Source organism: Anopheles arabiensis, chromosome 3, assembly GCF_016920715.1.
Source record: "Anopheles arabiensis isolate DONGOLA chromosome 3, AaraD3, whole genome shotgun sequence".
Lineage (NCBI taxonomy): Eukaryota > Metazoa > Arthropoda > Insecta > Diptera > Culicidae > Anopheles > Anopheles arabiensis.
This window is the reverse complement of record NC_053518.1, coordinates 46,226,645-46,251,862: the sequence shown is the minus strand read 5'-3', so window position 1 is coordinate 46,251,862 and position 25,218 is coordinate 46,226,645. Positions and strand designations below refer to the sequence as shown.

The following is a 25,218-nucleotide window of genomic DNA, read 5'->3' as shown; positions in this document are numbered from 1 at the left end:
AATAACTTAAACATCCGCGATGAATTTGCGCAGTGGGAGAGAACATGCCGGCAGAACTTGGTTTGCTGCTTGCTCCGGCGGATTGTGGTTCCGATTTTCGCCATGTTCTGTATCCGCTCCGCCCGTTTGACCTCGCTCTCCCACCGCTTTTGTTTATCACTCCCTCCTGCTTTTCACCAGTTTTTGCTACGCCACGCTTGATATATCGGTGATTTTTCACAATACAAAAATGCATGAGAATTCTCAGCCACTCTTGAGCGCCCCGGACCCGGAGGTCACTTTTATGATCAACTATATATGTGAGCAATCTTCTCCACCTTTTTCCTTTAACATTTTGCTTCTCGACAATCAAGCATCTGCACCTTTGAAGAATGGTGGGTGAGTGGGATGTGTTTTTTCTACAATTTAACTTAACCCTCTATGCCCCATGCGAAAGTCTTCTGCTGAGGAGAATATCACTGCGCCGGTTACGATCGGTTGAATTTGTTTGGTTGTAGTAGAAGTAGTAGTAGTTGGTGTTGTGATGTAGCTAAAAGAATTTCAACAAGATGCATTCAAAGGTCTTTCGTGTGTAAGTGTAAGACGCATTCATACAGCCAAAGTCATTGGTAGCACGTATAATCAAGCAACAGGGAAGCAGTCACGGCTTCAACAGCTCCATTTATTTGCTGATATTGTGACCACAACAACACCGTTCTACCAGACGTCCCACCATTGCGGATGATGCGGAGGAAAGGCCTGTCTGCGGGTAATGAACCAGCGTACTAGTGGAGAAAGTTGATCGCTGTTGCAGAAGACTTCTGTCATCATTATCCTCGGTTACGTACCTCTTGAACCTTCTTGACGGTATCCCCGGCGCACACACACACACAAGGCCCGCCATATCGAGTGTCGGACATTACGTAAGCACATTATTTAGCCATTTTCCGCTCAATATCCATCCCGGGCGAATGACCAGATGGGCAGGGATCAGCGCGCAAAACTGCACCCCAGCTTCACATTGGCATGCCGCAGTGGCCGCAAGAGTTTTTCAAGTTCATCGAAACCGAGAAATGATCCAACGCCTATGCCGATACCCGAGTGGCTGGAGACATCGCGGGGAGGAAGCGTGCACGGGAACAAATGGAAGTGCGTTTGCTGAAGTGAGAAGCAATTTAAATTCTGCTTTCAGCTTCGATTCTTCCGAGAACCCCATTACACCCCATTGCCATTGAGCGGCCGGTGGAAAAACACTTCTGCCCGTGGGTTGCCCGGTCACAGCTGGAAGAGCGCACCCGGGTCGCAGTGGTAGGAGGGAAAGGGACGCAAACACATGGGAACGGGGTTTGATAGTTTCCTATTACGAGACCGGCCCAGGTGAAAAGAAAAACCGCTCAAGTAGCACACCGCGCGGATGCGCTACTAGACAGACCGCTTCATTCTCGAGTGCAAAGAATTGAAACGGGTGAAACCGTCGTCACCACCGCTGGTGATGAGAGGTTGACCATTTGTTGAGCAGGGGTGGCATTTCAACAGCCAAAGGAAAGACTTGCAGCCCTTTGAAAGGGTTCGTCGCCTTTGCGCCCGTTCAGCACTTACGAGAAGATACCGCCGTTTCGTTCTCCATTGCGCCCATGTAGCTTGAACGAGATTAATCAGTTCTGCGGTAACGTACGGTACGATGCCACATCCTCTCTACCATTACTCTTGCCACACAATTTTCAGCGTGAGTTAAAGTGAAAACTTCATACATGTTGTAGAAAATGAAAGCAATAGGGTCTAGAAGCGACACATTGTTTGTTCAGCCATTACAGTTTCGTTAAGTAACTTTTAAAACAACGTACGTAAAACAAATACTATTTTCACAACAGTAGAAATAATAGGCAACAAATTATTGCACTTCATTGGGTACAATTCGAACAGACATTCACCGGATGGTAAATGGTAATAAATTCCATTTTATAACTTCATCTCCTGAATCAGTACGAACACCGAGCTCTTCTGACTTTCATAAATGGAAGGCTGAGAACGGCTAGCATTTGTTTCAGGCATTCGAATCTAATCAACCTGTCAAGCAAAAAGATGGTTCACGCAGCTGTGGTAGCGCAATAACTCAGCACTTCAATATCACCGCGAAAAATTTCCTCTCAGAGCAAAGCAGTGGTAATTGGCACGATAAATACTTTTCACAAGTTCTGTAAATATTTTTATTAAATAATTATTTTTTTGTTAATGTTACCATGTTTTGTTAGCAATTCAAGACCCTTTGTATGGTATTGTGAAGCACTAACATTTAGCAATAAAATGTGATCTATGTAACACATGGAAGTATTTATCCTTGGATAACAATACACAGTTCCACTTCATTGCAATTTATTTCAAGGCACAGCCATCAATTCATTACATACCGATCGGTGAAATCTTGCAAAAATACCGCCAAACATACAATCGAACCGGATTCCAGCTGCGACACCAAAGAAGGACTTATTTATTACCGACCTCAATCATAACATGTTCCTCTCCTGGCCCAAGGAGATACAATAAACGATCGACCATCTGCCGTAAGTAACAGTAGTCCAACCATTAAGGTGAAAGTTGACATTTGTGACGTAAACCTTTGACCAGTTGATCATTCACAAACATGGCAAAAAAATGGCACCAGCTACGAAACTGGTGTGCGTTCCACAAAGAGAAATTTTTCCTCCAGAAAAGCATCCTATTGTAGTGTGCATGAGCGTGTGTGTGCTTGTGGTTAACTTGAGTTGTTGTTGTTTTTAAGCTTATAACGGTGAAGAACTCGTCGTAGTAGGCGTTTTATATTGAATTTCTGTCATAGTCGCCAAGGGCAACGCGGTATGACTTCATCCCATAGCGATTCGAGCTGTAGCGAGCGAAGGTTACAGCTCGACTTGAAGCACAGCGCCTGCGACTGATGGTTTGTGACATTTGGAGAAAAAAAAAACCCTCCACTTCCCAGACACGCATTCGTGCATACATAAACCCTAGTACACCCTTGGTAGAGCTTCAAGGTCGGGTCGGAAATGGAAGTTACCGGTGGGTTGCCTATTGGATCCAGCGGCGATCTGTGTGATGCGGAGAGGAATCTGTCTATAGTGCACCGAGCAAACTTGACTGGTAAGCGCCACCACCCAATAGAAATGGGTGTAGCTTGAGCCACAGTGTTCCGGTACTCGCAACGACATGGCGAACTAAGGGAAATCACACTTGAAACAATGGCCTATAAGACGCTGGCAGTGTCTCGAACTCAAGTGGACACATCAGGTTACGATACCATTGTTGGAGGTTACGGACGGCCTGCGAGGTCCACGGAAGACCCGGTTAGCAATCATCAATTTTAATGAGCTGAACAATTGGTTCAATGCTTTTGTCCTAACTATCCTGACCTTGCTTTGGTTCATCGCTTCCAGAAGAATAGCGATGTCCATGAAGGTAAGTTATTATATTATGCAAAACAGTTGTGACCGCTCATGGCTACCGTACTGAGGAAGGAGAAAATTAATAAAAATTATCTCATATGTTATTGCTTAAAAAAGTTCACCGTCACGTTTATCAAAAACCCTCTGGATTGTCTAAAGAGAACGGATATGCTTTACTACACCATGGTGGAACCATTTCCTCAATCCACACGTAAATACTACAAGGTTGGCTGTGATTAACAAGCAAAAAAGTGTACAGCCTAATGCCCTAAACACAATGTTTTGTGATGGGTCATAGTGCTTGAACCTGACGGCACGACAAAATTTGTTTCGACCATTAAAAGATGCCGCACTTCCCCTCCATTAATGATTTGCGAAGGCACTTTGAATCGTTTCCTTTACGCTGTGAATAAAACGCTTGCGTGATGACCACCACAGAAATTACATCTTGCGTCTTCTGGAATATATTGGAAGTACATTAAACCCATTCGCAAAGTATGCCCCGTTGTCGCTTCCTTTCGGTACCAGCAAGCGAAACCAAGCCAACTAGTTCCTGGAACACAGTGAGGTCAGTATTCCATGAAATGCTCACTGCAAAAAAAGAAGAAATATCCCCACCCCATAGTACGCACTAAAACTGTGTGTCTGCAAGTTGTTCGAATTTCCTCTATAATTAAGGTCAATCAAGCAAAACAGAATACACAAATTACATAAAATCTAGTGCAGAATACCAAACCGAATGCTGAGTGAGAAACGATTGCCAAGGTTCGTTGCAGCATGCGCTCAACCACGCCTCTCGAACTCGTTCAAATCGGTCACTTTCAATTTGTTCTCGATCTTCGTCCTTTATTTAGCGGCTTAAAGCCGGCAGCCGACAGCTAACGATATTCGTAATTAACGTACTCTCTTATTGCTGCCACGGGCTCAACTGTGCTCTTCCCGCTGCTGGGCCAATGTGCATTTGTCCTCCGTGAAAATGGAAACAATAAATCTCCATAAGAGCTTAAGATTAGAGCGAGTGACGTAGTGTTAGTGTAACATTTTGAAATAAATTTGTCCCGTCTGAAACATGTACAATGCGTGGTGAGATTTACTTCCCCAGTACGAGTCGTTTCCCAAAGGATCGACTTAAGCTCATCCCCCTCTTGCGGCTGGCCGTGCGTTTGGATTCCATTACACATACCACTTTCTCCCGAGATTGTGTGATGATTTCGCTTCGTTTCTATTTGAACTCTCACTTTTACGAATGGGCAGATATTCCAGCCCACGTTTGTCTTTCACATGACTGCTTGTTTGGATCATCTTGCAGAAAGCAAGGGCGAAAATCAACAATCACGCAAACAAGCAAGGCCGACTCGGTGGTGACTGCTACCATCGCCACTACCTTCGCTCCCTCTACCCACACTCCCACAGGGCCCGGTTTTGCATGAGATCCAACCAATCATTTCTTCCACCCCAATAGACATCGCTTGTCAGATGGGCTGACGTTTGATTCGAACCCTCATAGAAGTTTCAAGGCAAAAGGCAAGGAAGCAAAACACAAAGCCAACAGAAGAGATGAACGTATTTTTCTCATTCGTTTGAAACCGTCTCATTGTTTTGCTTCACGCCTTGCGGACGTGTCTGCCGAAGCTGTTGATCGCTGTCGATCATCCCGACCGATCGTCCAACAAAATCATTCGAGCAATGTTAAGCCGGTGCAAAGCAATGGTTGAGAAAATATTTCAGAATCTTGGTTTTGTCAGCTTCCTTCTTCGCGGTCTACATTGAGCGGGGCAGTTTATTGGATACTGAAGATACAAAAAGGGCGGTAGTAGTGGTAATTTGTAACTTCCCAAGATCGATAATTAGTACCTTGAATGCTAGAGCAAGCCGGGCAAGCTAAGTCAGCGAACGCGAGTGCAATTAGTCCGTTGCGTAGAGCTGTAGAGCTGTCAAACCTAGCGCAACAGGAACGGGCAATGCATGTACGAGTCAAACTCATACGCTCTCATCGCACTCGTACTCGGATGCATTCCACAGCTTCAGCTGTCGATCTCTCCGCGCTGGCGTTGCTTACGATTCCTCCCTTAGACAACTATTAAGCTCGATCAAACAAAAACTTCAACCACCAAACAGATGTTCGACAACACCTTCCTCGCTCTCTGGTACCCTCTGCACTTGCCCCTCTGCTGCAGGCTAATCAGTGTAGAAAAACATACTTTTCCGCTAAATCCGAGTGCATTCGAGAAATGCTCCATCGCTAGCTCTCTACGCACCGATGCTTCCGACGTCTCGGTTATGCTGCAATTCTTCCTCTTCGCGAGATGCACAACCGCGTGTATGTCTTCTCACCTGCAACCTTGATCTCGATTACATGCTCGCGAGCACTGTGGCCTGTGCCAAGTGGCTGAAGAATCTTCATGCAATCATGTGCACCACCTTGCACGGCTCCGGTACGGCCGCCCTTGCTCTGCCACTGCCTAGGATGATCTATTTTTAATGAACTAAAGCACTCTGCTAGGAGTTTATCGGCTGAGACATTTCCAGTGCTGCCATTCTATTGGCCACGCGGTCGGGTTTTTTTTTGTGCAGTATTAATTTTCTTCATTTAGCTACCTTTTTCTTACCAGCGGCTCGGCTGCTTGGAACGTGGTTGACGTGAAGCGCAAAATGTTTATGCAATCGTTTGCACAACTTCGCTAGAGAACGTTGTGTTCTTCGCTCTTTTTTCTTTCTTTTTTCTACTCTAGCTTGCTGTGTGTGGAGAGTAAATAAGCGGTTTGGCCACAGTGGTATGATCCGAAGAGCGGACGTGGCGATCACAACACGAAAAGATCATTGATCTATTTCTTCGATTGCTCCATAATCCTAGTAGATGATGGCACTTTGGCTAGGATCGAATGGCGATTAACAAGAATGCACCGGGGATGGAACCGAATGGTGCTCATTAGGCCGAGATTATTGCCAGTTGAAACTAGAAACCACATCCTTCGGGAAACCACAACTGATGATCGTAAGCAGCGCAGGGAAGCTATGATGATTTATGACTCTTGCTAGCGCCTATGTTTTCAAAACATGTAGTGGCCTTCTTTCTGTCATCTTCAAACTAATGGCTAGTAAGAACAGTAACCATTACGAAGCGTCAGAGCAATTACTTACACTACGCCTCCAACTCCAACGTATTTCTAACACAGCTGTACCGTGATAAGTGATGCTTAGGAGCGAAGGCTATTTCACAGCTAATTGGGCTTTTAACATGAACTCGTTTGCACAATCCTATTTTCGAAGAAGTTTTAGCTCGTTATCAGCTTACCGATGGTATGGGAGATAGCTCATGCGCTATTATTTTTCGTGAAGCTCCCATCAAACGTGTTTACTGTCTGTTGCTATCATCGCCCGACCAAGACGGCAACCAAATTCAGCATACTGGGGTAGCGTGATGAACATGAACATCTTTTTTTTGTTCTTTCCCATCAAGAGTCTTCTTTCAAGGACCTGCCCAGAATAGAACAGCACTTGCAAGTCACATACCTTCTATTCAGTTCAAAACACCATACCAGCGCACAACCCTCAGAAGTTGCGTAATCAAGAGAAATTTCACAACATTGAAAAAGAGTTCTGTTTCGTTGAGCTTTTTTATCGCTCTCCTTTCTTGTACGTTTCTTTTACACAGCACAGCACGGCGGATTGCTACGCGGCTGTAAATATTATTGCTCGCTGGTGGCGGTACCCACCGCTACCCATCGATTTCGAACGGTTTCCGTTTGAAAACGTCAAGGTTTGGATACATAATTCTTCCATATTGGGCAGTGTGCTCGCGGATCACATATGGAGAATGGCAGCACAGCACAGCATTCGAGCGTCCGCGCATTGCAAACAGCGCTTAAAGAGATAGAGAGCGAAAGACAGAGAGTGAGAGACAGAGTTGTAGGGATGGAGAGAAGGGGTATGGCCGTAGCATGAAACCGATCGTCCAGGCACATAGTGCACAGTAGTAGAAAGGAATGGAAATGACTTGTATGTGTTTGTGTTTGGGAACAGGCACGGGGCAAAAAAAAGGAGGCCGCCAAGAAATTGAGGTAAAACCGTGGTTCAACAACGGCCAAAGAAACGTTCGTTATTCAACACACCTCTTGGGGTTGTCCAATTTCCACCTCTCCTCAGTACCATAATTGTATGGGTGAACTATGGCTATGAGATGCTGTTGCCAACGAAGAAGCCGAAAGGTGTATGACGCCAGTCGAACTGGTACCAACTCATACAGTCCGTGCCCATCCGTAAGACGGCCGCCGCTCGTTAGATCCCAGATTGTCAAAATATCCACCCGGATCGATGGCGATAGTGGATAGATTGGACTGGAAGAAAACAAACGCACTGAAGAAATGAAACACTATCGCTATGGGTGTGATCGTGGTCTGATCGAAATTCAGGGCACAATTCGATCGTAATCCATCGCTCAATCATGCGTTCGTCAAAGGCCTCAATAGTGCAGCTAATTCAAACCAGCAATAAAGAAAGGGAGTACATTCCTGCGTTTCATTTTTCCTCTCTTTTCGCTAGTGTGTGTAGTGAATTCATAGGCTAGTGATTGATCACGAATCACTATGTGCGATGGTGTCGATCAGCGTTTTAATTGAATTCATTGTGCGAGATCATCTTGCGTGATCTTGCTCATTTCACCGCATCTGTTCAACGAATGGTATCTTCCTTTTGCCCCGTACTCCGCGGTGGAATTTCCTTCCATTCTTTCGACCGCTTCTTTCTCGATTCTCGATCGGATAGTTATCGCACATGAACTTCTCACTTTCTGATCGATCAGTCCGGGGTGAATGGCTGCCGATGAATGTGCCGTCATCTCTCACTCAAGCCGCACCATCCCAACCCCGCCCGAGCATTGTCTTACCACCCAGCTTGATGTTTGCAGAATCGTCAGAATCAAGATTTGTTCACTTCGATATTACTACACCCGGTCTTACCTGTGAAAGAAAAAGAGACACAGAGAGAAGAGAGATGAGAATAAATATAGCAAATCAACGTTAAAAAGTGATACTATTGGCTGTGTTAACCGAGACGACAGATGACGGTATGACAATGGCTCGAAAAGGCGCGATTTAACCTCGTTCGTCTGTTATGAATTGCTCGCAAGCCTCACCAACCTTTTTGTGTGGCGTAGGTGTTGGGTTGGGGGCCTCGGGCACGATCCGGCGACAGTAACTACCACATCAACCCTTGGGGCGCTCCAACACACGCAATCGAAAAATAAAGAAATCACGCCTTTCCAAAACCGAACAGGTCGAGACATCTAGGGAAACTTGCTCCGTACGTCGGCGGATCCAGTCTCACTCATAACACTCGCTCTGATCGACCTTCCTTTCCCGCCTACCTCGAGTCTTGCGGCTCCATTATACATTACGCTAGTCACATTTGGTACGGGCTTGAATCAGCGCCGTAACGGACCCCGGACGCGCACAGATGGTGGATGGAATCCAGTTTCCCACTAAGGCGCATGGGTGTGCGTTAGTTGCCAGCATCGAGGCGTTACTCTCATTTGCATTTAATAATCTGCACCAACGCTGAGCGCGATTGGGCCGCTTTCTCGATCAGCGGAGCTTGATCAGGCCAGGGTGGTTTGATTTGTAGCGAATTTTGTGCTGGCTTTTTTTTTCGTTTCTCCGATACTTTCTCGCGGTAAAGAAATGCTGATAATTCAGCCGGCAAAAAATGCCGCCGTGAGTAGTACGATATCGAAATGGAAGAACTTCGGTTTAGATTGGTCGCTTCAAAAGTTTGTTCATTCACAGTGTTATTGCAACATAAAATAGTGTTTTGAGCAACGATTGGTAAAGATTTGTATCATTAGCACAGTTTTTACCACAACCAATAACTAAATTGACGACAACGGGGGCTTTTGAAGCTGTTCCAAAAACCAAATCATTTGCTACGGTTGTAGTCATTAGAAAATAGCACAATGATGTATTGTATGCTTATAAGAGATTCCCAGCGATCTCGTCACAGCATCTCGGTTTTCGGAACAGCATGACCTCGCTGCTGCTGGTTCGTCACGTCATTTGCGCAGCCGTCAGAGCCGTGGCGGACCGTTGTCGGACAGGAAAGCTTCCACGTCCATGCTGAAGAGTTCATGGTACGTTCAAAGTTCTTGGATAAATACCATCCACGTTATCTAATTAATGCTGACCATTCCCTCAGCAGGAATGCACGTCCAGCTGCCACACACACTTGGGCAGCATACTGACGGGGGAATATTTTCGTCCAAATACTCAAACAATCGCTATTTCTACAAAGATGCGATCTACTGCTCAACATGCCTAGGAAGTTCGGAAAGGAGAAGCTAATCATTTAAATCGTTACGAGCTAGGTTTATGGGGCTCCCGGGAGCACCGTAGGGATTTGAGAATTTTCTTCACCGCTTCGCTCTGCGGAAATCTACAAGACCGAGCATTTCGTGCACGCGCGCTCCATGGGGTGATGTTATAAAATTCAAATTTTACGACTCAGCTTCTTGTCGAGAATAAGCTATTCAGGCTCGCGGTCGTTCGGCGTGCAGTATCGCAGCTCAACAGTATGGTGGAAAGAATAATGTGGCCATTTTTTTCTAATTTGTTGCGCTACAGATAGCAGTGGTGCTTATGTTTGAACACTGTTCTAGCTCGAATTAATTTATATTAACGTTTTTTATCGCTCTTTTCTTTACACACACCAGTAGAGTTAATCGGTCGATATATTGTTTCCCTTTCCTCGTTTGCTCGCGATAATTGGGTTGCCCTTTTTCTAATCAACAGATTGATGTTTCCAATCCAATCGGGGCTTGCTTTAGTGTGAATGCTACCGCTACCGAACCCATCCCATCACAAAAGGGCACAAAGGTCATGAATGGCGAGCCAGCAAACCCATCCCCTCCTTGGCTCTCGTAGTCGAACGAACGGTAAAAATCTGTCCGCTATTATGTTGGCTGCCCGTGACCAAAACCCTTCTCAGCCGAGGCCTGACCGATGCCGGTCTTGCGATCGACGCTCACGAAGTGTTGCTGTTCACTTGACTGCACGTACGGCACATGGTTAGGTAGAGAAGCGAAGCAAGAAAAAAACAACAACAACAACATTTTGATCATGTACTTAGGCTTTTCTAAAAATGTTCCGCACACCGGCGCTGTGTGATCAATTCCATCGAGGCTCTATAAAAAAATACACACGATGGAATGTACTGAGGAGCCCGAAGGGAACTAGAGCCTCACGATGAAGTTAAGCCACAACAGCAAGCCACAGCAACAAAAACTAAAACTTGTTCTTTAGCTTCGAACGAGCTCAAGTATCTTTGCACGACTATTAACATAACTGTTTTTAAGCAGCGTCAGACGAAAAGACTAAGTAGGAACGGTTACAAAAAAAAAAAAACAAATGGAAAGGGAAGCAAAAACCTTCCCCAGCGGTTGAAAGGTGTGCGATGCACATGGGTAGGAAGAAAGCTCGTAATGCGTCCTAATCTCTGTTTGAGACTGTGCTGCGAAGCTGCGGTAATCGAACACATTAAATTCCTCGAATGATTCAGGTGGCGTACGGTCGGGAGCAAAAAACAAAAAAAAAATGGGAAGAAATAGTTTAGTGTAACGATATCAATGTTTGGGGCAAAAGGAATTAAAATTGAAAAGAAAACCTCCAACATACTTTCATTGTGGCAACAAACCAACAGCGCGAACAGCCTACAAAATTGCGTTTCTTCCGTTTTTCTCTGTTGCTCTTGCACAGTTCACCTGATGCTTGCTTTGGTCAGTTATGTAGTCAGTAGAAAAGGCGCAGCGCAGCATCACACAAACTTTTCCTAGACGATTCGAACTATGTGAAACCTGAGCCGTGGTGGCATGTACAGCGCTGCTCAACTGCTTCAAGCGTTCGGTCTTACTTTGGTAGTTAATTGGTCGTGAAAATGTTATCACGTGAATATCCAGTCTTTGCAGTGAACGTTTTGTTAGGACACGCGCACACACAAACACATGTTGGAAGTGCCTGCGTTGTTCTGTTGTGCAAGGGCAGCCATTTATCGAATGCAATCGACCATTCAAGGGTGCAGGCAGTGACTGTGAAACAACACTTCTGAACGCACCGTCAAAGTGGCTCTGAGCAATCGATATCAATTCATCGATATCATCAGAATCGAATGGACTGAATGAAGGAACCAAGAAGATACACAGTTGTTCCGTTTTCATTTCTCGAAAGCTGTTTAATAGTATTATACTTATTTATCGTACTAATAGTTTCTCACTTAATGAAAACACATGCTTCATCTCCAAGCATGTGGTAAAGATCAGTCACGTTACCAGCACACCTTCGGTTCCGATGCAAATCCTGGCATCATGGGTTAATCGCATAACACTTTCGAAGAAACATGCACAGCACCAAGGTAGCTTACCACATCGCCGGTACTGAAGCAGTGTGCCCTTAGCGCCCATCGAAGTGATTTATGTTACCTTATCATGTCCTTTATGCGGCGTCACGCACACCTCCATGTGAAGGGCGTGTGCAAACGCATTTTCGCTGTTGTGACAATCTTAAACAAACACCACACAGCACACAGCAAGCAGTCACGCTGTCCTGCCCGATGCACGCCACCAAGACCACCTTCATCGACACCAAAACTCTGCCCCGTAACGATGCAACCAGGCTCGCAAATAACAGTTTGCGTTGATTATGTCCTACAAATAACTGTTAATACAGGCCAGCGCCATCGCCTAAAAATGCGCACGCCATGCGCAGCGAAACTAGCTCCACGGGCTGCATTCGCGGTCTAGGATTGGTATTCGTTCTGCACGAGAGTAGCACACTCTCGGTATTTCCCCTTCCCCTCCTGGCCGTAGCCGTAGCCCTGGGTGCCGCAGGTGGTGAATACCGTTAGATGCGTTTAAGTCATCCACCCATCCGGCCTGTCATCCGGAGCTCTGCTACGGCGAAGGAAGTTGGCTCGCGTTATCGGCCATCTTGTGGCTGGTAGGCGCTGCTACTCATGCATGCACGCACCCGGCGATAAACCTGTTGCATAATGAATTTAATTGATTCGAAGCGGTGCGTACCTAAGTCGATTAAGTTTACTGAAAAAGGAGACGCTTACGCCTCAGGTACTTACAGTGCGTATGTGTTGGTGTGTGCTGATGCTAGTGTTTACCTTTACCCAAGTAGTAAGTGTAACTATGGCAGTGCAGAGTGAGAGCGGCTCGTGTGCTGAAGTAGGTCGTAACCTTTTTTTATTCACTGATCTGCTCACACACTTGAGATGTTCGGATTTTTTTTAATTTTTTCACGTTCGACAAACAACACCGCGCGAGAAATGTTGCAGAGAGAAGGCGCCATTTTACTTCATCCGCGGTGGCAGCGATGGACCGTGAGATAGGGTAAGATTGACTCAGGAAGTATGGGAATGACGGACCTCCTTAGTATCAAGGGAAGCATATTTTTATTTTGCCGATGGGTAAACAATAAACCTTCCGGACCATTTTGACTTCCTTTCAATGGGTTCAATGCTGCCGTTGTGTTTACATTCGAATGGAAAATACCGTTGCAGTGCTTGAGAGCCATGTAATGATGGCGTGTCGTTATTTTTGCAGCATCTCCTTAGTTGGTTGGATCCATGTGTTTTGAAAACAGCCCGTGAGAATTTCTTCAAATACATGAGTAGTGGTATTATTCCACTTGATCAAGCACTGCTAAAGGAGCTTCTTGCTCTCAACCACATACCGATGGCCTGCAAACTAGCCATCAGTCATCATAAAGCTGTCGAGCAAGAGTAAAAGCAAATTCTTGTTCTAAGCACGTTGGTAATCCTCTTCTGAATCTTCGCTTTGGTTGTTGAACACTCATCTAACGACTACGATAACCATGTCTGGGAACGAGTAGCAGCTAGAACCAGCTGATGATACAATGTATCGGAAAGAAAAGCACATTTCTCAGCTTCTTAAAATATACCAACCAACAGTGAGGCGCTGGTACGACCATAAATAAGCAACCGAACCGCTGCGTAATGGTGCTTCCAAAAACGAGAGCATCAATCAATGCCCGATGGTTTCCCGCGCGTCCCCTTTTCGAGTTCGGACACACACACACACACACACACACACACACACACACACACACACACACACACACACACACACACACACACACACACACACACACACACACACACACACACACACACACACACACACACACACACACACACACACACACACACACACACACACACACACACACACACACACACACACACACACACACACTCGAAACGGCTCCGAACGACTGTGAGTGTGACAGGGCACGGAAATCCGTGTCCGGTTGCATGCATACAGAAGCTACCAGCTCTGACAACCAATTAGCCAGCTGAGCTGATGATGATTATGGACGCTCCAGAACGCGAGTGGACTCGTATAATACAATCACAATGAAGCCCTATCACTCAACGTTTTATCCCTCCGCCGGTGCTATTGCATGTGTTACGCGGCGGAGACAAGAGTCGATCGTGAAGTGCGTGATCGGGGTCGTCCCGAAGTCCGAAGACGTTTGAGTTTGGCTCTCGGATTGAGGTGGCCCCAACAGTGCGTCGCTGTTGAAGGCGCTGCAGTCGACAGCGATGACGATGATGACAGCTATAATGAACATAACGATCACACTGGACACTACAACATCTTCGCCAGTAAGGCCGGTTGCCGGTTCGTGGCTCAAGAGCTGCGGTCTAGCCCGAACCGACCGAAGCAGCTTGCTTGCGAGAGTGAATGTGAAGTAACGGCCGCATAAGTGGAAGTCACGTTCAGAACGTTCTGAATGATTTCTCCCTCGTTTTGAACGCCAGTTCCTCGACCTCCGATCGCTTTCGGATGTGCGTGGATGAGCGAGGGTGCGTGGATACAGGTGGATAAGGACGACCGAGAACGATAGTTATAATTTCATCATGACCCTAATAGGAGGAAGATTGCGCGTCTATCATCCAGCGCTGCCAGCACAGGCGGGTGAGTCGATAATGGACATGGGGATGTCTTAAAGTTGTCTTTACTGTCAACCAATCACTAAAACAATTCGTAATTACTCCGATTGTTGGTTTGATGTATGCTGCCGTTGCCCGTTGGAACAGACTTTTTCAATTCTTCTTTTTAAAGAATCATCTCTCCAACGAGCGGCTAACGTAGAGACAGTGCTAAACTGGGCAACGGCGGTCGACCTGCTGCTTCCAGCAAATGTACTTGTCATCGCTGTCAAACGGGAAACGACTTGGACGAATTGAATTGCCATCTTCAAGATAGTTGATAGAAGAGTGCGGTGAGTTTCGCTCATTAGTGAAACCAAACTAACCTCCAGCAGTCACCATTCGGACGTTGTCGCCTCTTTAATAATTTTGTTGACGATTTTCTCTCCTGCCAATCGGCATTGTTTTATGCCTGTACTACAAAATGCGATGCTACGAGCCATCGTGTATTCCACTCTTGCGATTCCACCGACCACCTTTTCTGTATTGTTGTGCCGAAATCTCTTCTGTTCGAAATCGTCTACACGTCGATCGTCGACAATTAATTTGGAAAGGGTACAGACGTCACAATCCATCATTCGACAACAACGTAACACTTGCGCCCGGTGTGCCTTAACACACACACACTCACAGATACAGTACATTAAATTGAAACCACCGTTTTTCTCCGTTTCGAGTGAGCTGGAACAGCTCAAAATGGACTCGATAAGCTTTCCGCATACATGCTGCCCCGTCCAGAACAGTGCTTCCTACGCTCTCCCGGCTGCTTAATAAGATCATCGATCATGGCGATTAACGATCGTTAGCGGGCGTTTAGCTGGCGTCATTAGAGTAACGGCAGCCGATAGAGCCGTGTGTGCCGTTCTAGCCTAGCTAACTGGTTCGGCTTCAATAATGAATCGATCGGTGACGTTGATCGAGAAGCTGGGGCTCGTTGTGGGCGCAATGCAATCGGAACAGGAATGCCAAAGTCGCACAAACATATCAAATGACAATTTCATTAAAGACGTCCATCAACTGAACGACCTTCAGCGATAGGATTGTTGTCGGTCTGAAAAGAGCACCGCGCGGTGTGTCGGCCATGTCAGCCGCCGGCCAATGAAGCTTGGGGAACCAACAATAAACGAAGAGAACTTTCGTCACACACATACATACATACATACATACATACACACACAAATACATGTACCTCAAAAATGGACTCAAATGTTGGGCCGGTGTGAAAGGAGGTTAGGAAGGGCTCTAAAGTTAATTAGAGGAAAGACTAAAGGGAGAAACCCACTCTGTTGTACAGCCAACCAACATCCGCATCCAATTCCAAGATTCCAAGGGAAATCTCTTTTTTTCATGTGCAGGGGAGTTGAAACCCTTGCGGCAAAATTCGTGTACACGATGAAGTTTCGGTAGGTGAGTTAAAAATCCACTGTTCGTTATGCTATGCATTCGACGAACTTGTGTACCGTGTAATGCAAGCATGTAATTAACCAAACGTACCAAACGTTCGTTCTGCACGGTATAAAAGGAAGCGAGTGGAGAAAAAGCTCCCAAAAAAAGTATATTGCATTGGCGTTTCGGTGTGGCGTTTGTTAAAAGCGGAGGGAGAACTTTAAAACGCATTAAGACGCATTGTGCTTGATGATGCACACTGGTCGTTGACTTGGCTTTTTCTTGATATGGATGTTTGCGTCGGATTTCGGGCGATTGCGGTTTGCGTGTGCATGATGTATCGGTGTTGTGTGTGCCATGTTTTTCAGGAACGTCTACATTACCCCAAAAGCGGCGGGTTGCATCAATCATGTGATGGTTTTCATCGCACAACAAAATGAGAAATCATGCACCGCTTGGCCCGCTGGTATGTGTGTCATTTTGCGGCTCCGGTTGGTAATTTTATTAACCGCTTTTCAATCATCCAGCCAACCGAGCACGACTGCCAAGCAGCAGAAATGATACCACTCCCGTGAACCGTCCCAAAGGATGGATCCATAATTCATCAATATTCTAAGTAAAATAAATGGAAACCTGCTTCTGGCTGCCTGCCGGTGGTATGCGATGCTATCGGGTATGGATCGCGCTCGTATGATCTTTGCCTTATTCTCACTGCCATCTCGTGTGTCGGCTCAACTGATCGGTTCTTGCCTGGTAGGGAATATAATCCAGCGTTTAAGTGGCACAAGCGCGGATCTTCTGGACACGGGATCGAGCCATGGCAGCGTGCGTGTGCGCTGTGGTAAAGTGCAAATGAACGCCCATTTACCGACAAATGTGCAGCGATTATGAGTTATAAGCTGTGGATTCGCGCCATTTACATCGCAAGCCCGTACCGCACATCTTCCCATCGCAGCGCTCGAGAAGCGCACGAATATGTATGTATGTCCGGGTGTGTGTGTCTGTGTGTGTCTGCCCATGCCTGAAGAAGGCGCCTTGCGGTTGCCATTTGACGGATCGGTAAATAATAGCTCGAAAGCAAAATTGATGCTCCGTGCCCTGGCACATTGTAGGATGTACTACAGCCTCAACGACCACGTACTGATGGAAGCAGGACGCAGATGAATCAACTGTTTGCCTTGCACACATTTGCCTATGTCGTTTGGTTGGTGGCTCGAGTAAAATGATGTAAAGTGCATCTTAGGGGCGCCTGCCGGCAAACGCTTCGTCATAGTCTAGCCACCACCATCTAGCCGCCGGTCCGGTTGACCGTATCGGTAAGTATCACTTATTCATTGCCCATTTGCGCTGCCGCCGCGCTGCAAGTGCAAATCACATTCAATTGAAGCTAAACCACAGCTTTTTTTAACGCACACTGGTAGGATTTGCCTTCAAATGTCGTATCGTTCATCAAGCAGCGCTACCTGTACTGGGAGGGGTAATTGCGATCATATAAAATAGATCATACCTGCGCCGGTTTAGATGTGTTGAAACCATTCCATTGCCAGGGTTTTAGCTTGCCGAGAACAATTATAAGCTTATGGAATATACATCCCCATTGTATTACTTTTAACATTTGGCCTAAGCACACAAACACGAACTACATTAAACGAATTATTCAACCAAGGATATACGACAGAATGATAAATCCTACCGCTCACGGACGTGGTCAGTCCCTCGCCAGCAACAGTAATCGCGTTGACTTTCGAAACCAAAAAGCAGAAAAGAACATAGGCCATTTTTAAGCCGCTAGTGAAGGGGACAGTTAAGATTGCCTTGAATAAAATCGACCGGATTCGAGCGCACCTAAACGATCGTACCACCCGGGGTACGTGGCATCGGAAACCGTCCGACACCTTGAAGATCGATTGCACCGCATAAACCGGGAACGACCACTTTTACTCTCGCAACTGCTGCAGCTAATCAAACACTGCCACGACCAACCTAAAACAAACGCTAAACCGCAAACGCACCGAGCAGAGACTGATGCATAACTGACATTGATGGGCGAATGCAGCAGCAGCAGCAAAGCGCATTGCGTCGGGTGTCGAGGGCGTGGGTGGCTGTGGTACGGCACATATTTGCACTCCAAACTCCAATGCCGCACCACACCGTGCACCGGCACAGCTCGACACTCACAGAAGCGCGAGTGCGATCGACAAGCTGCACGGGGATGACCTCATTCTGCGTAATAGGCCTACTATGTTCACTGTGCTGCACTCGCACGCATGCATCTCTCTCGCGGATGGATTGGGATGGTTGCGCAAAACGCTCCACCGGAGGCTTCTCTAACCACCACTCGTGGTAATGAAAATCTAAGTCAATGCTAATGAAAACCGGCCAACCCACGACCCACAACAGACAGCTGCTTCTGCCCACACGGTACTCAACGTAGTCAAAATCATTCACAAACTGCATGCCAATCGCTCGCACGTTCTTGGATGCGCACAGCTTGCGTTTCAATGGTAAGAAAGTTTTGCATTTTTCTTCAGCGTGTCGTCGCACTGCGTTCAATGTGCTTTGGATAAAGGATTTGACCTCTTGCGGTGATCAAACAAGTTTACAGGCGGGCATACAGTCCCGGGTTTGTAGTTTGCATGGTGTTTCTGTGTGTGTGTGTGTGTGTGTGTGTGTGTGTGTGTGTGTGTGTGTGTGTGTGTGTGTGTGTGTGTGTGTGTGTGTGTGTGTGTGTGTGTGTGTGTGTGTGTGTGTGTGTGTGTGTGTGTGTGTGTGTGTGTGTGTGTGTGTGTGTGTGTGTGTGTGTGTGTGTGTGTGTGTGTGTGTGTGTGTGTGATCCCAGCGAACAAGATATCATGGCCAAGGCGCCGGGCATGTTTTTTCGCCCCGAAGGCATCAAAAGTTGTATTGAATTGACGATAATGACGATGCCCCTCTCTTGCATCGATCGTTCGATCGATTGGATGGAGTCGATTATCGAGCGAGAACATGAAACAGCCACTCGGTGAAGGACTAAGGGACTGCGCGAAGGGAACGGAAGCGGGCCGGGGGTAAACGCAATTGCGATCAGAACCATTTACATACGCCCAGAAGGGGGCTCACCCATTCACCGTTCCCTGTAAAAGGCGAAAACGGACGAACCCGTATTGAAGGTGACTGTTCAGCATCTGCATCTTTAAATCGGCAATAAATTAGTCTAGGCTCGGTGATTATCACTCTAGCGTGTAGCGCCTGTTTTCATGTGCGTTTTTTTTTTGTGTGGTTTCATAGCACTGCGCAATGAAAAAACAACTTACACCAACGCTCAATGAAAAAAGGAAGATATCGAATGCAACCGCTAAACCACACATGCGTGGTGGTTGCATTCTGGCGGCTCGCCATGCATACTCCGCGGCCCTGGTGTGTGGCCATGCGGCCTGTTATCATTCTGTCTGCCCCGCAGCGAATGCATCTATCGCTGCGCCCTGCAACTTAAGCACCTCCTGCTGGTTTTTGTTTGCGACCTGCACCGCCCAACAAAACAGCCGCTGGCTGCCCGTATCGGTAGGCAGCGTGAGTTTTACACGGCTGGATGAAAATGCGGAGGTTCGTCACCTGGGCGGCATTCAAATCCGATGACATCTTTTGTGTTGACCGGGGTGCTAACCGCCGTAATGAAGAAGCCCCGCTACTCAGGATGTCAACCGGTTTTTCGGAATGATTCTGTTGAACCCGCTGCAACTCGCTGAGAGTTCGTTTGGGATCGCGTTCGCTAAACGTTCGCTAAACAGCCACGTCGGTCGATCCCGGCTGAATCGATCGGTGCGGTGATGTCACCAGGGTATGATAATCTGGTTTCTGCTCACGTTGTTCTTCACTTTTCTGCCTGTTTCGTGGTGGGTTTCTTCTTCTCAGATTTCCAATTCAGCTTCCTCCTGGGTCAGCGGCCCGTGTTCAGGCGTAATTTTGCTGAACGGCAAAAGACAATTAGCGTTGAAGCTTCCGGAGGAAACCCGCCATCGCTGTAGCCCACTGTCATGGCGCTGAAGGCCGAACCGTGTACAAATATGACGGTATCTTAGTGCCACCTACTCAAGCACGCACACAACCCAGCGGCATGTTCAAGTGCTGTGTGGTTTGGTGTTGACTTGCCACGTCATAAGCCTTTGGTGAGTGTGATCCACCGTTGGACCGTACGAAACCGCCCAAATCGGGCAAACTGGTAGCGTGCGGTAAGGTTTGCAACAAACAACACCAAAGTACCCCGCACACAATCCAAGGCCGTTCGGTTTACCGTGCGCGATCGATCGACTTTTTGCAGCCCCACGCGCTGCGCACCTTTTTACCGAACGGCTTCGTACGCCCGTAACGCCTACCTCAGTGACATTTAAAGCGAGCGGCTGCCGTAAGCCGTCTGCGACATTTTGGACTAAATCCGTTTGGACACTGTTTTGTGCGCTGCTACTTTGCGCTTCCAGCACGCTCCGGTTGGCTGACTTTCGAAGGTGACGTTCTGCTTGTTTTGTTTTCGTGAATGCACTTTGAAGACATTTATATGTATCCATTTTTTGCCTGCCTAAAATTTTCTTCCGACCCTCAAGTGGCTAGAGAAGTGGTTGACTTTTGCAAAACGCCAAATTCCACCTCATACTGCGACCGTGGGTTTGCGCAGCGAACGGAGGAAGAACAGTCGAATGCGCCAACCAAACAACAAACCACCAAACCACTGGCGTACCAGCGCAAAAGCACAAACTTCTCCAAAAAGGAGACCCGTTTCACAAATGTTGCTTCTGACATTTCCAGCTGCGCTGCGATGTTTTGGGGCAATTTTCGAAACGCGTCTCGACCAAATTCGCAACCGGTTTTGGGGTCGCTTAATTTCGAAAAGCCAGACAACAGGATGCTGGAAAGGGAAATGCGTTGTGCGCTCTCTATCTCCTTCGGTTATTTCTTTCATTCCGCGGTTAAACAAAATCAATTATGGCCTTGGTTAAATTTAGCCCCGTCCGACGAAAGTTATGGGCAAACCTGTACGCTAAATCATATTTTGACTTGGTTCGTTTTATTCACGCTGAGTCTAGATGAAGACATTCTTTGCGAGTTCTATTGGTGTGCCCCTGAAACTTGTTGCTTTTAGTTGCTCTTTGTTCATTCAAAATTTAAATTTCATTGGATCATAACTTAAAAAAATTAAACCATTTCCAAAAAGCTCAGAACTGATTTAGTTGCCTGAGAAAAACGCTTCTACATGCAGGTGGAATGTTAATGACCTCCCAGTTTCCGTCCCCATCTCATCGGCATCCTATCTCGCAGGGCAAACAATTAATAGAAAGAAGACAAAAAGGCACTACTCGATAATTGTAGATAATTGACGCTACCAGGTGTGTGTGTGTTCCTCGCCTGTTCCATTGCCAGCCACGGTGTGTCATTACTGCAACACTGCACGACAAATCTTCTGCAGCTTAAGTTACTGCACCCCCCCACACACGAGCACAGCTAGGCTGTTCTAGCGCAAAGCGCGGTTGAAATTTAACACCGACCACCAAAGGCAGCGCGCCACCAGGTCGTTGGCAGCAGTTGAAACGTTGATAGTTTAATTAGCGAATAACGAATTAGCCAAACCGTGGCGCACTACACGGTAGGAAGCTGCTGCTGCTTTTTATTCTTCATTTATTTGTATTCCATCCACAGACACAGACTGTTGCCGTTGCTCCGAAAGCTTCCGAGTGCACTTAAGAACTAATTGCGATACGATTACAATTAACTTCGTACCTAGTACTACCTCGGTGCCGTCTGGGGATCTCATTTGAAAAGCGAAAACGTCCTCCCAGTTCGTCACCCGATTGCTAAGGTGATAATTTGTATCAAGGAATGCAAAGGGACTTTGTTGCGCGTTGCGAAGGGGCCCTTTGTTCCTTAAAGGCAAAGAGGGGTTATTAAATCGAGACCGCCAACATGCAGCCGGCAGTTGGTTGATATCTTGATTTTACTACATCTTTCTCGCTATTTATACATCATTGAAGCGCAAAAGCTTGTCATAATTATTGCGGCTATTGGCAACACATTGTCCCCATGGCTGGGATGAGATGTGGTCGATTTAAAAATGTACCTTCCCAAGCGGCGTAACTTCCTTCTTGGCAGGATAAGAACAGTTTGCGTTGATGGGGATGGAAACAATATGTTCACAACGCCCTTATAATTGTTCATGTACTGCTGGTACGCTGTTGTGCTTAGTCTGTGCTATCGGTCTGACCCTGAGGCCAGACATTACAACAATGTTTCCAATTTGCTAGAACTGTGCACTACGCCGACAACACCATGCTACACAAAAAGAAGTGCTGAAGATGTTTGCCGCACGTTCCATGACGAGGAGCAAAAATTGCTCAGCCACTGCTACACTTTGCCCGGCTTGCAGTCCTGCAGCAGCGTCCCGCACCCAGCCGTACGAGCATCGAACGAGTGGCAAAAGGCACACAGAACATGCAGAGACAACCGGGACTGCCCCTTTTAACACCGATATGTCTCGGGCTTGGAAATGGCGATGCTGCTGCACACACTCGGAGGCTCCGGATGCCCATGATGGTGCTGCTGCCCGCTGGAATGCGCGAAATGGCACGGATCAGACACAACCGGTCACGTCAGTACACCACTGATAGCTGTCCATCTGTCCATTCGTCAGCCGTCTATAGTCACCGCCCGTAGGCTCGCTCGGCCGAGGGTAAGCTACCGATGTGTATTGACAACTGTCGTTCACTACATTTGCCACCATCGCATGGCAAGGCGAAGGGTCGGCCGTCTGGAGCAGAACCCTTTCGGAAAGCTCAGTGTGCATTTTTTTTCTAGACTTTTTGTTCCCTCCGTTCTGCACGCTGACTGGATGTAGCAAGGGACACTCTGAGGGTCCGCAAGAATTAATAGATGTCGATTATGTTGCACCGGCCAGTGGTGGGCCGCATTGAATCGAAGCAGAAGATCAAATTAAGATAGTGAGCCAGGTGAGCGTTACTGTATCGATATTCGTCGAACGAGGCACCTAGATTTGTGCGAGCGCATCACCGACTCTCGCAAGTGTTTCACATTGCACTTGGACGGTACCACCTGACACGAGAAGCATCAATCTGGTGGTCACTTTGTTTCTGCTGCGAGTTGTGCATACCGCCAGACACCACAGCTCGTCTAAGCGTCGAAACCACTCGAATGTAACGGAGAAAGTATACAACTCCTCCCGTAAAGTCTGTTGCCGTTTGCTCGCAGACTGTTTGCCAGGTTTGTTGGCGATGAGTGAGAGTTGGAATTTATATTTTCGTGATCGTCTTTTTTTTCGCTTGCCACCGCTGCTGCCTTACTTTTTTGTTCCTCTCTGTCTCTGTCGAACAGAAGCCCATCTTCACCGTCGACGCTATGTAGGTTAGCGTTTGAGCGTAATTTTCGGAATTACACGCCACTACACGGATGATGATGCGGATGGTTTCTTATGCTTTCTAATGCTGAATATTAATGCACTACCGATGGCCACCGATGGCTTTGTTCGGGCGCCTTTGGCACACTGAACGAGTGGAACAATTGCATAGTAATGCAGTGCAATAATTTGATACACTACGAAATTCGTAACAGCACGAGTTTGGAGGGAAATGATGGATTTAAAGCATCATTGCTGTTTGTTTTAACAAGCTACGGAGCAAGCGATCCCCGTCGAGGGATGAAAAATTAGAGCAAGTGTTACTAGGTCTTGTAATATTCATATTCGATGTCAAACAACATAATTGTTTTACAATTTACATCTATTTTTGCAAGAACTTCTAAAACCATGAACTAAAATCTCTTTATCGTTGAATAAAAATAAACAGTATTTTTTTACCAAAAACTTGTGTAATTTGCAAACATAAATTTTACATTTCTGCATAGTTTTGGATATTCGCTTTGGACATGCATATTTATCATGTTTTCCTACTTTTCCTAATGTAACGATTCACATTTTTCGCCTTGCTTTGCTTGTACCTTTCGCAAATCACATTAAAAACTGATTAACACTGTTGGACAATTCTTCGCCTTCAAAAGAAAAAGATTGTTCATCATAATTTTGCAGCCATTTTTAACAACTGCTACGCAAAAAGATACTGCAGATGAGCAGAACACAGATTGAGCCACCATTTTTTTGTGTGTTTGCTTTGTGCTCCGCTTTTTGCCGTTTTTGATACGATTGTTTGTCTGACAGAGAAACTCCTCTCGCGATCTTGCGATTACTTACCATTTTTCACCATGGCTGCTTGTTGCCGTCAACGAAGGCAACCGGAAAGGAGAAGATTCGGTTTGATTCGTTGCTCCTCTGGTCACGAAACGATTTACTGCGGTTGCTCAACAGTCAGCAGCGATATTGTATCCACAGTAAAACGGCACAGTATCCGCAAAAGCAATCCGATCGCGATCGACAGCGATATGTTCCAACTTTCCAATACGGCACCGCAGCGCTTTCGAGCTGTTTTAACCCAAGCGCTAACGCTTTACTATCAACCTGCGTTACAACGCTGTATCGCGCGCACCACTTTGACACTAAGCTTCACTTGCTGTTTTATTCAGAATCGTGCACCTTTGCTGCACTGGATTGTAACGAGCACAGACAAAAATCTTTTCCTTTCGCTTTATCCAACACCGCAACACGGTGAAGAAAATACACTGTTTTGTAAGATTCTAAGAAATCTCGCACCAATTTTATTTTCACCGCGAATAGGCTTTCAAAAAATCACGCTTATTACACTTTCAACACGATTCACAGCTTGATCATATACTTTCGTACAGCATCAAATCCCGCGCACACCTTTGCACTTTGTGTCGGTTTGCTTACAGCCAAATGTTGCTCACTGTTTTCCACACCCTGTCCAAGGGAGCTTCCAACTCTAGCCAACTAGGTGCTCTTGCTCTGCCCAAGGCTCTGCAGCGCTTTGCTTTTTTTCTTCCTTTTTTTTACTTTACGGCCACTCCACTACAAACTAGAGGGAAACACTTCCAGTTCACTCCAAGTCTCAAGCAAGACTGATCTCGTGGTTTTCTCGTGCTCGGCCACTTCGCTACCGATGCGTGGCGTCGATCAAGAGAGTGCGCCCGAAAAGGTCGTCGACGAACCGGTGATGTGGGAGTTTGTTCGCGTGCTGTAAGCTTAAAGGAAGCTTAGCAACGGGAGAGTTGGTTGCTTGCGTTAGTTGCGTGTCTTGGATATATATCGCAAGAAAGAGAGTGGGAAATTGAGAGCAGGAGAGTAAAGTCGATGTTTCGTCGATCGATCGGTGTGAGACACGTCCCACAGCTTGACCGTGAATATGTGTGGCACTGGTGTAACTCATGCTCTTTGTAGGTGAAGACGTTCATGCAAGATTTTCCCGCCCTGAAGATTGAGGAGCTTGCGAGAGGCTTGATTCAAAAGAGAGAGAGAGAGAGA

At 46.6% G+C, this 25,218-nt stretch overlaps 1 protein-coding gene across 1 annotated transcript in view; it reads right to left on the bottom strand.

The window, feature by feature from the left end:
• The window catches only part of LOC120904491, a 136,832-nt gene extending 112,012 nt beyond the window's left edge, over nt 1-24,820 (bottom strand). Inside the window, 1 exon segment of the mRNA XM_040314501.1 lies at nt 24,034-24,820. Within this exon segment, the coding sequence (XP_040170435.1) occupies nt 24,034-24,036 (3 nt within the window). The 5' untranslated portion in view covers nt 24,037-24,820.
• Nucleotides 24,821-25,218: the final 398 nt, after the last annotated feature.